General features: G+C 42.5%; 1 protein-coding gene across 1 annotated transcript; it reads left to right on the top strand.

The window, feature by feature from the left end:
• Positions 1–6,525: 6,525 nt before the first annotated feature.
• On the top strand, positions 6,526–8,995 carry lingo4.L (leucine rich repeat and Ig domain containing 4 L homeolog). Its single transcript, XM_018231721.2, has one exon. It carries the CDS (start codon positions 6,627–6,629, stop codon positions 8,520–8,522), a length of 1,896 nt encoding a protein of 631 aa, XP_018087210.1. The 5' UTR covers positions 6,526–6,626; the 3' UTR covers positions 8,523–8,995.
• The last annotated feature ends 3,365 nt before the right edge of the window (positions 8,996–12,360 follow it).

Below are 12,360 nucleotides of genomic sequence, written 5' to 3'. Positions count from 1 at the left end.
AGAGGGCTAAAAATCTGTTCGATGATGCAGTCCTGCGATCCATCTGCCTGTAGTTCTTACATTATGATCCAATTGTTGGGCCCTAGGGCCCTTTATCCCTTATTACCCCTTCCTAAAGCTTTCCTACCACTGACAGACTTACTGGCCTATAGTTTTCAGGCTGAGAACTGAATCCTATTCTGAATAGTGGTACCACATTAGCAATTCCCCAGTCTATCGGTAGCCTGCAAGACCTCAAAAAATCCTGAAAGATTTAGTAAATTGGTTATCACAGAGCTAAGCTTGTACTCTGACATGAATCTCATCCAGTCTTGGACCTTTGTTTATGGTCAAAAAAGGTCCAAGATTTAATAATGTGACAAATCTTTCCAATTACTCCCGCACTTCGCCAGGCAAAGTTTTGCCAGGGCGACTCTAATTAGCCTAGTTACGGCCCTTCACCATAGCACAACTTCGCCTGGCGTAAGGCACTAAGTAGCGCTAGAGTAGGTCCACTTCGCTAGTGAATATACGCCAGCGCCCGTTAGTAAATTGACAAAGTAACAAAATGACGTCACGCTGGCGAATTTGCACTAGCGTTAGGCACTTCGGGCTTTAGTGAATTTGCCCCCATGTCATGATCCCTAAATGCTCACCCACAAAAATACTAGAGATGAATTTGGTATTAGTAATTATCAGATCCAAAAGAGAATCGTTCCCAGTAGGTTCCTGATCTGCCTGAAATAATAGGGCAAGTGTAGGTTGGCAAGTGCCGTGAGCAAAGTGAAATTTAATCACAATAGCCATGGTTTTTGCTCACAATGCATTTATTCCCAGAATTCTGCCATCATTGCGGCTGCAAAGGAACAATTAACGTAATTGCACTGCACCTATTGCAACAGCCTCAGTTAGTAAAACTGATACCAAGCCTCCCTCTGTTCATGCACCTGAAGTATCTATATGTTTCAGTAAAAAAGCTGAACCCTTATTCTGCTCCTGCACATACTCTCTCAATCCTTTCTCGGTTCTCACAGTCGGACTGTTCTCGTTTTGCTTACATCCCCAAAACTTCTTTCTTGTACAACTGAAACTTACTTACAGTATAACTTTCTCTCAGTCATGTTTCCACCCCTTGGCGCTGTTTCTTACTCGTGCCTCCTCCTCTGATGAGACCACTTCTCACTCATGCTCCCAACCCTCTTTTAACTCACATCTCCACCCCATGTGACCTCTTTTTACTCATGTCTCCATCTCATGAGATCTCTTACCCACTCCTCCAAACCCTTGTGTCCACCTCCTATGAGACTTCTTAGTTATACTCCTATCTCGTATGAATGAACCTTCCTATTACTGACATTTGATACTGATCTTTCATGTCTCACTTCCACCTTTCTTGTATCCTCTTCTCACCGAATCCTCACTACTACACACCTCTTGCTCACACCCCTAAGATCCTATGCAGCCACCTTGCTAATGGCCTCCTCTAACTGGGTACTGGTGGGTTGGATGAAGTTAGAGATCAACATTATCCTTCCATCTTTCCCTCTTGTCGCCCTACTGTAAACAATTTTAGCCTAATGCCACCATCTTTCTACTGTCACCACTTTCCCTGATTACACCAGTTGGCCCATTGTCTCCTTTTTGCTCTCCTATCATTCTCTTGCTTTACTCTTGTGAACTTGCTCTACTGCCACCATCGTGTCCTGTCAACTTGTCCTTCAGTCTCCATCATGTCCTAGTGTTCCCTTCTGGTTCTTCTGTCTTGATTCTTCTCTTCCCTCATCTGTGCTGAAGTGGTGAACTATTGGTTCTACAACTGCTAGAGGCTAAATATCCAAGGGAATAGCGAGCCAAGCAAACAAAGCAAAACATTTTGCCATCGCCCAGAAAATACAAGATACCCAATCTCTTGCTAAACCAGAGTGAATCCTTTTCTCCCAGACACTAATGTGTCTCTCTGGAAACATAAATCGCCCCAACCCTGAAACGCTACACCGGCTGTGTCTGGCTCTCTCGTGCCTTTCCAGGGAAGAATCTGCTTTCCAGGTGCCAGCAAAAGCCAATAAGGACAAGACATTCATAAGAATGAATTGCTTCTCAGTTTATCTCCCTCTCCCTACAGGACGGTCATCTTCCTTCTGACGTCTCAAGAGACTGAGACAAATTGGTCAGATAAGATTTGAGTTGGTAAACGTAAACAAGACTTAACGAGAAATGTTCTCATGTCTTCTGGAAAGATCTACTGTTTAATAAGGCACCAGAATATCTTGCGCCATTCCCTTAGTGGCATTACTATACATTCTCTCCCAGCTTGCTTGCATAGTTTGTTGATTGCTACTATATTAAGCCCTGGTTATTACATGGCTGCATTGCTACTGGGTGATGTGTTTAGCTTTCCTCTTATAAATAGAGAAGACCCTCTTGGGTTGGTGACCTTCCTCCTCCCAAAGGGCACTGTTTCTGATTAGAGGAAGACCTGACAAGCTCTGCCTGGATAAACTGTATTTACTATTCACAAGAGCCGGTAACCTTACCCATCTCTTTTAATATTTTTTCTTGTGGGCTTGGCACAAACCTCAACAGCCAGGGACTAACAAAATTAGCAGATTAAATATTAAGGAGGTGCTCTAGGATTTCAGTTCACATCCGGGAACCAAAATGCAGCCACCAGGAGGGAGAAGAGGACTTTCCCTATGTCTACAGACAAAGACAGTAATCTGTGAGGGGCGAGCGAAGGAGTTGTATTGAAAGAGGGAGGAGAAGAAGGAATTTATATATAGAATTCAAATTTATATCCAACATAAGAACCTGATTTGCTCTTGGAAGGTGCAGGTGGGCTCATTAAGAATAATACAGGATTGGCTCATGGTAGGTGCAACTGAATTTCAGAAATGAATTAAACTTGGGGTGCCCAATGGAAAAAAATTCCGGGCTTAAAGTCTTAAAAAGTCTGCCATTGGTTTTCCTTTGTTACTTTTTAGTGCTTTTGGAATCAGTTATATGGTCTGTACTATAATTCTCAGGCTTGTGTTTTAAACTGCAGATCACAGTACGTCTCTATTTTGGTTACCAGGGTCCAAGAGCAAGAAAGCGAAAGATAATAGTCCAAAAACCATAAAATTATGATAGTTTATACAAATAATTTGTAGCTTAATCGTCACCAAAAAAAAGAAAATAATAAAAAAATAAATTTAGTTACCTAATTTATAACGGTCCCTCTGAGGCTGAGAGATATATATATAATGAGGCGGAGGATTTACAGTGAGGGGGGCAGAGATAAAAGGGTGAGGTTGGCAGCCTAACGTTCTCATATGGGTAGAAATATGATGTGTGTGAGATGTGCACTTGTGTGTTTTGTGTGGTTAACAGTTACACTGTGTGGCTTACTCGACATGTGTAAAGGTGCGGTTAGTGAGATCAGAAAGACTGTCAGTCCCTATGTATTTATGCTGTTGTTCTGGTATATCACCTGCCATATTGATTCCCTTAGACAGTACAGTATGAGGGTATAGCTTATTGTGTGCCCAGAACATTCCTTCTCTGTATATTTGTATTTATACATATGGGAGGAGGTGCCATATTGATTCCCTTAGACAGTACAGTATGAGGGTATAGCTTATTGTGTGCCCAGAACATTCCTTCTCTGTATATTTGTATTTATACATATGGGAGGAGGAGGTGCCAAATTGATTCCCTTAGACAGTACAGTATGAGGGTATAGCTTATTGTGTGCCCAGAACATTCCTTCTCTGTATATTTGTATTTATACATATGGGAGGAGGAGGTGCCATATTCATTCCCTTAGACAGTACAGTATGAGGGTATAGCTTATTGTGTGCCCAGAACATTCCTTCTCTGTATATTTGTATTTATACATATGGGAGGAGGTGCCATATTGATTCCCTTAGACAGTACAGTATGAGGGTATAGCTTATTGTGTGCCCAGAACATTCCTTCTCTGTATATTTGTATTTATACATATGGGAGGAGGAGGTGCCATATTGATTCCCTTAGACAGTACAGTATGAGGGTATAGCTTATTGTGTGCCCAGACATTCCTTCTCTGTATATTTGTATTTATACATATGGAGGAGGTGCCATATTGATTCCCTTAGACAGTACAGTATGAGGGTATAGCTTATTGTGTGCCCAGAACATTCCTTCTCTGTATATTTGTATTTATACATATGGGAGGAGGAGGTGCCATATTGATTCCCTTAGACAGTACAGTATGAGGGTATAGCTTATTGTGTGCCAGAACATTCCTTCTCTGTATATTTGTATTTATACATATGGGAGGAGGAGGTGCCATATTGATTCCCTTAGACAGTACAGTATGAGGGTATAGCTTATTGTGTGCCCAGAACATTCCTTCTCTGTATATTTGTATTTATACATATGGGAGGAGGAGGTGCCAAATTGATTCCCTTAGACAGTACAGTATGAGGGTATAGCTTATTGTGTGCCCAGAACATTCCTTCTCTGTATATTTGTATTTATACATATGGGAGGAGGAGGTGCCATATTCATTCCCTTAGACATTACAGTATGAGGGTATAGCTTATTGTGTGCCCAGAACATTCCTTCTCTGTATATTTGTATTTATACATATGGGAGGAGGAGGTGCCATATTGATTCCCTTAGACAGTACAGTATGAGGGTATAGCTTATTGTGTGCCCAGAACATTCCTTCTCTGTATATTTGTATTTATACATATGGGAGGAGGAGGTGCCATATTGATTCCCTTAGACAGTACAGTATGAGGGTATAGCTTATTGTGTGCCCAGAACATTCCTTCTCTGTATATTTGTATTTATACATATGGAGGAGGAGGTGCCAAATTGATTCCTTAGACAGTACAGTATGAGGGTATAGCTTATTGTGTGCCCAGAACATTCCTTCTCTGTATATTTGTATTTATACATATGGGAGGAGGAGGTGCCATATTCATTCCCTTAGACAGTACAGTATGAGGGTATAGCTTATTGTGTGCCCAGAACATTCCTTCTCTGTATATTTGTATTTATACATATGGGAGGAGGTGCCATATTGATTCCCTTAGACAGTACAGTATGAGGTATAGCTTATTGTGTGCCCAGAACATTCCTTCTCTGTATATTTGTATTTATACATATGGGAGGAGGAGGTGCCATATTGATTCCCTTAGACAGTACAGTATGAGGTATAGCTTATTGTGTGCCCAGAACATTCCTTCTCTGTATATTTGTATTTATACATATGGGAGGAGGTGCCATATTGATTCCCTTAGACAGTACAGTATGAGGGTATAGCTTATTGTGTGCCCAGAACATTCCTTCTCTGTATATTTGTATTTATACATATGGGAGGAGGAGGTGCCATATTGATTCCCTTAGACAGTACAGTATGAGGGTATAGCTTATTGTGTGCCAGAACATTCCTTCTCTGTATATTTGTATTTATACATATGGAGGAGGTGCCATATTGATTCCTTAGACAGTACAGTATGAGGGTATAGCTTATTGTGTGCCAGAACATTCCTTCTCTGTATATTTGTATTTATACATATGGAGGAGGAGGTGCCATATTGATTCCCTTAGACAGTATAGTATGAGGTATAGCTTATTGTGTGCCCAGAACATTCCTTCTCTGTATATTTGTATTTATACATATGGGAGGAGAGGTGCCATATTGATTCCCTTAGACAGTACAGTATGAGGGTATAGCTTATTGTGTGCCCAGAACATTCCTTCTCTGTATATTTGTATTTATACATATGGGAGGAGGAGGTGCCATATTCATTCCCTTAGACAGTACAGTATGAGGGTATAGCTTATTGTGTGCCCAGAACATTCCTTCTCTGTATATTTGTATTTATACATATGGGAGGAGGAGGTGCCATATTCATTCCCTTAGACAGTACAGTATGAGGGTATAGCTTATTGTGTGCCCAGAACATTCCTTCTCTGTATATTTGTATTTATACATATGGGAGGAGGTGCCATATTGATTCCCTTAGACAGTACAGTATGAGGGTATAGCTTATTGTGTGCCCAGAACATTCCTTCTCTGTATATTTGTATTTATACATATGGAGGAGGAGGTGCCATATTGATTCCCTTAGACAGTACAGTATGAGGGTATAGCTTATTGTGTGCCCAGAACATTCCTTCTCTGTATATTTGTATTTATACATATGGGAGGAGGAGGTGCCATATTGATTCCCTTAGACAGTACAGTATGAGGGTATAGCATATTGTGTGCCCAGAACATTCCTTCTCTGTATATTTGTATTTATACATATGGGAGGAGGAGGTGCCATATTGATTCCCTTAGACAGTACAGAACGTTTCTTCTCTGTATATTAGGCAGAGATCCAAGCCTACTTTCCATAAGTCTCCATAGATGCCCATTGGGTAAAAAATGGCAATGGGGCACAATGTTTGTGTTGATCTGGTATATATTTCTTTTTACATTTAAAACGTTCACATTGGCAAGATTTTCAGATAAAATGGGACATTGATTTAATTCTCTGTCCTTTAACCCCCACAGGCTGGTGGTGTCTAAGGTGTGAAGATGTAATGCTGGACAGAGATGGCTTCTCCAATAGAGACGGTCACCGGATGGCCTTGTGGATAAATGGCCTCTTGGTGAAGTGGAGGGCACGATGGTAATGGGAAGGACAACACCAATGCCCAGTTTCCACCTGGAGCCACGAATCTTAATCATGTGCATTGGAGTTTTGATCAGAGCCCTCTGTTCTTGCTGCCCTGCCCCCTGTGAGTGTCCCACTCGTGACAATTCCACCCTTTGTCGGCGCCGTTTTCTGAGCATGGTTCCCTCAGACATCCCAATATTTTCTCAAACGTTAGACCTTAGTCACAACTATATCAGAGCAGTGCCATCGAACTCCTTCACACACCTTAAGTATCTCCAAGAGCTGGACTTAAGTTACAATCAACTTTCTAGGGTGGAACCAGGACTTTTCAGCGGTTTGCCTGCACTCAGGGTCCTGCTTCTCCACCATAATGAGCTCAAACTGTTGCCTCCTGGGATCTTTTTAGGCATGCCAGCCCTGTCATGGTTAGATGTCCGTGGAAACCAGTTGGTCATTTTGCTAGACCAAACTTTTCAAGGTCTTGGGGAACTGAAGCACCTGGAGACTGGTGAAAACCCCCTGCTCTTCATATCTCCTGGTGCTTTTTTGGCGTTGCCTCAGCTGCAAAGATTGGGTTTGGAGGACACTAAACTCAATAATGTCCCCATAGGTGCTCTTACAGCACTTCCACGGCTTTCCGAACTGCGTTTGGGAGGAATCAGCAAGAGCATTCTTCGAGACCTTTCCTTCCCCGATTTGCCCTTGCTGCGAGTGCTAGAAATAGACTGCTGGCCTTCTTTAGGGATTCTTGAGCCTCACAGCCTGTCTGGTTTAAATCTTAGCTCGTTTTCTGTAACCCATGGAAATCTTACCACAATCCCAGAGGAGGCACTTAAAGCCCAGATTTACCTCCGGACGCTGGACCTCTCCAACAACCCAATCTCTGAGCTCCCAGCCAGAGGTTTCAGCACACTACGGAGGTTGGAGGAGCTGAGGCTGAGCAGTGGGAGGCTGCATTATGTACCTTCTGCAGCCTTCTATGGCCTTGGACATCTCCGCATGCTTGATCTTTCAGACAATCCCCTCACTTGGCTTGCAGAGGATGCCTTGCCTTCTCCTCTTGGAGGCCTGGAGACTCTTCTCCTCTCTAATACCATGTTGTCCTGTGATTGCAGGCTCTGTTGGCTTCTCCATCGTGGACTTCGTTTTGGGGGAAAATCCCCCATTTGTGCATCTCCAGACTCACTAAGAGGAATGGTGATCCCTGACGATCCAGAAAAACTTTGCCCAGACTTATTTACATGCCAGCCCCCAATTATAGTAAATCTTGGACCACGCAAGTTAAAGGTCAGAGAAGGAGATATACTAACCATCTCCTGCAACAGTTTGGGAGTCCCACAACCTTCTATCCAATGGGTGCTACCACAAAACCCTCAGTTGGAGGACATCAGGACAACAGAGGTAGTGACTGCATGTCCAACTACCAGGCTGCCTTATAACATATCACCACAAACAGTCTTTCCAACCACAGATGCTCATGAGATACCTGACCGGACTGTACAGGTACCAACTCCTGCAATGCCAGCTGCCAAGAGGATCACCATTAGCCCAGATGACACTCTTCAATTTGATCCTGTACAAACAGAGCATGCAGGGGCTTATCTTTGTGTGGCCACCAACATGGTTGGAAATGACTCCACTTGGGTGCATTTGGAAGTCGTGCCTTTTAACGGCAGCAATGTGCCCTCTTCAGTGGCCACAATGAATGGTCACCTCCTAGTGGTCATAACAGCTGGTGGCATTCTGCCCTTCATCAGCTCCGTGACCCTGTGCTTCATCTTCATGTTCCTTTGGAGCCGGGGAAGGGGGAACATCAAACACAGAGCTCACATCGAATATGTGCCACGGGGGAACCGAGGGTCAACAGATACAGAGGAAAACAAATTCACAATGAAGCTGCTCTAAAGAATGACCAGTTTGTTTGTGTCGTCATCTTCCCAGTTGGATAAAATGGGAAGCAAGTCCCCCAGTACAGCCCTTTGCCCCCTTTGTATAGTATTGCCACTGACACGTCTCTGCGGAGAACCCATGATGGGAGCTTAAATAGAAACATCCCCTTATAATAAAGTATCATTAGATACCGGGACCTTCAGTTCTGCTTCTCCCCAGTTTGAAATTTAAGCGGCTCTCTGGTTACTTGGGTCAGACCAGTCGTGAAGCTCGATGCTGTTACTGTTATTATCATTAATTATCATTAATTAGTTACTATTAGTAATATTATAATTAAATCCCAAACTGGAGATTGGCAAAATAACTAAGTTCAATTATTCGCAAGCCAACAAACTGTAAAAGGGCTGATAATATCTCATTCTCAAAAGATCAATTTAAAGGGGATGTAAAGCCCAAAATAATAATGTGCCCAATGAGAAAAGGCAATTTCTTTGGGGGCGGAGTTCCCCTTTTAATGTTAAATTTAACAGAGGAAACGTGTTTTTCTTTAGTGCCTTACCTGAATGAAATCCGTGGTTTTAATTACCATGTTTGATAACCATTAAATAGTTTTGTACACATGTATTGTCCTTGTTATTCCTCCCATTGCTCTGCTCTGTGATTGGATACAATAAATCCTGACACCTGAAAAGAAAATGGACTAATTATGTAAATGAAGATTTCTATGTGGCGAAAAACGGTTCAAATAGAATTATAATGGCATTATACATGTGGCTTGTCTATGATAGGAGAACCACTGTAACCACAGCTCCCAGGCAGCTTTCAAGTAGAAACAAATTCCATTCAAATTTTGGTTGTCAAGTTGGGGGGAAATTCCTGGGAAATAAATGGGAATAAAATGGGAATAAAGTGGAATAAAAAATAAATAAAAGAATATACTTTTTATTAGTGATTAGCGAATCTGAGAAAAAATTTTTAAACTGCGAAATTTCATGAAACGCATTTAAGTCAAAGATCGTTTTTTTACACGTTTTTTCTTAAGGCAACTTTTTTAATCCTAATGAATTAAAGTCAATGGGCGTTTTTTCTTATGGCGACTTTTTTGTCCTAATCCATTAAAGTCAATGGGCGTTTTTTTCTTATGGCGACTTTTTTGTCCTAATGCATTAAAGTCAATGGGCGTTTTTTTCTTATGGCGACTTTTTTGTCCAAATGCATTAAAGTCAATGGGCGTTTTTTCTTATGGCGACTTTTTTGTCCTAATCCATTAAAGTCAATGGGCATTTTTTTCTTATGGCGACTTTTTTGTCCAAATGCATTAAAGTCAATGGGCGTTTTTTTCTTATGGCGACTTTTTTGTCCTATTGCATTAAAGTCAATGGCTGTTTTTTTCTTATGGCGACTTTTTTGTCCTAATGCATTAAAGTTAATGGGCGTTTTTTTCTTATGGCGACTTTTTGTCCTAATCCATTAAAGTCAATAGGCGTTTTTTACTTATGGCCTGACCCTAATGCATTAGGACAAAAAAGTCACCATAAGTAAAAAACGCCCATTGACTTTAATGCATTAGGAGGAAAAAAGTCGCCATAAGAAAAAACGCCCATTGACTTTAATGGATTAGGACAAAAAAGTCGCCATAAGAAAAAACACCCATTGACTTTAAGGGTCAGGCCACAGAGGACGCCTCGTTTATGAACGACCAACCTCCCCAAATGCCTTCCCTGAATATGCGCCGGCTAAAATGAAAAAAACGCCGGCGCTAATCACACGCAGCAATTCATTTTCCGAAGTCGCCCGAAGTTTCCTCGTCCTCGCAACTTAAGATGACTTCAGAAAACGAACCGCCGCGTGTGATTAGCACCGGCGGTTTTTTTAATTTTAACCGGCGCATATTCAGGGAAGGCGTTTGGGGGGGGTTGGTCGCGCAAAAACGAGGCGATTAGTCACCAGGCGACCAAATCTCTCCAAAATGTCCTGTGTAGCCTGACCCGTAAAGTCAATGGGCGTTTTTTTCTTAATGGCGACTTTTTTCCTTCTAATGCATTAAAATCAATAGGCGTTTTTTCTCAGCAACATTTTCTGCGGCAAATTTTCGACGTCGGTTTCACGAAAACATTTGCACATGGCGAAATTCTCTCATCACTACTTTTTCTACATAGTAAAAATAAAGAAGACATGACTTGGAGGTGACGGCTATAAAAGAACGTGAAGCCTTGGGCTCCCTCTAGTGGAACTGGATTGTAAATGGTCTCTATGCTCCGCAGACTGACTGGGGGAATCAGACACCCCAGCAGGGTCGCCAGTATCTTATGTCAGGGCCGTAAAGTGAGAATAAATCAAAAGCTTTAACCACTGAGGAACAGGGGAGTGTAATTGTTTCCCAAACCCTCTAACCATTTGCCCAGAAGATAGAGGCAAAATAACGATCAGATTAATTGAGTAGTAAGAGGGTTAAATAGCAATTAGTTCTGTCAGCCTAAGAAGACTTGTTTCTGTGTAAATCCAGCAGTGTGAGAGTTAACAGTAATATGCTGGCTGGACTATGAATGAGATGGTGTCCAGCAGAGACAGGGTTAATAGTTATTAATTGTGTGGGGTCAGTAAAAGGGATAATAGCAATTAGCTGTGTGCGCCCAGTAGTGAGATGGTTAACAGTCATAACATGTGTGGGCCCAGCAATGAGAGGGTTCATATTAATTAGATGTGTGGCTCCAGCCAGGGAAGGGTTAATAATGATTCTGATTCGCAGTGTGGGGCTCAGTAGAAATGGAGTGAATGGTGATAAGCTATGTGTGCCCAGCCAGGAGAGGGTTAATAGCAATTAGCTGCGTGAGCCCAGCAGAAGGTGGGTTAATTGATGAGCTATGCACACTCAGTGAGTAGAGGGTTAATAGTAATTGCTAGCATGAGCCCAGCAGAAAGCTATGTGTGTGTCACATCAGGAGACAGTTAATTACCAATTAGCTGTATGAGCCCACCAAAACATTTGATTTAATTTAATATGGATTAGCTATGTGTCCCAGACAAGAGAGGGTTAACAGCAAATAGCTGTGTTGGCCCAGCAGTGAGGGTTAATCATTGACTGTTTTGGCTCAGCAGTGAGAGGGTTAATCATTGGCTGTGTTGGACAAGCAGTGAGAGGGTTAATCATTGGCTGTGATGGTCCAGCAGTGAGAGGGTTAATCATTGGCTGTGTTGGCCCAGCAGTGAGAGGGTTAATCATTGGCTGTGTTGGCCCAGCAGTGAGAGGGTTAATCATTGGCTGTGATGGTCCAGCAGTGAGAGAGTTAATCATTGGCTGTGCTTGTCCAGCGGTGAGAGGGTTAATCATTGGCTGTGCTAGTCCAGCAGTGAGAGGGTTAATCATTGGCTGTGTTGGCCCAGCAGTGAGAGGGTTAATCATTGGCTGTGATGGTCCAGCAGTGTGAGGGTTAATCATTGGCTGTGCTAGTCCAGCAGTGAGAGGGTTAATCATTGGCTGTGTTGGCCCAGCAGTGAGAGAGTTAATCATTGGCTGTGATGGTCCAGCAGTGAGAGAGTTAATCATTGGCTGTGTTGGCCCGGCAGTGAGAGGGTTAATCATTGGCTGTGTTAGCCCAGCAGTAAGTGAATGAGCCCAGCCAGAAAAAAGGGGTTAATAGGGCAATGGCATGGAAAGGGGCGGGATCTCCTTCTGACTGACAGATGTAGGCACCAACCTTCAATTAACTCATGTGTCAATATGTTGACGCCCACCATTTTCTGGGCTCTCCTATTGGTTCCCCACAGAGCCCACAGCAGCTATTTAGCAAGATAATGTCAGAGGGAGGAGACTGTAAGTAGATAAGTGTGTGATTGGTTCCTGCAGGAAGTG

The sequence above is a fragment of the Xenopus laevis genome, chromosome 8L (assembly GCF_017654675.1).
Source record: "Xenopus laevis strain J_2021 chromosome 8L, Xenopus_laevis_v10.1, whole genome shotgun sequence".
In the NCBI taxonomy this organism is placed as follows: Eukaryota; Metazoa; Chordata; class Amphibia; order Anura; family Pipidae; genus Xenopus; species Xenopus laevis.
Note: the sequence above shows the minus strand (reverse complement) of the source record. Positions and strands in the feature narration are given on the sequence as shown.

What these genes read in the sequence shown, in the direction of transcription:
- lingo4.L (XM_018231721.2), top strand. Translation starts at nt 6,627, where the DNA reads ATGGTAATGGGAAGGACAACACCAATGCCCAGTTTCCACCTGGAGCCA.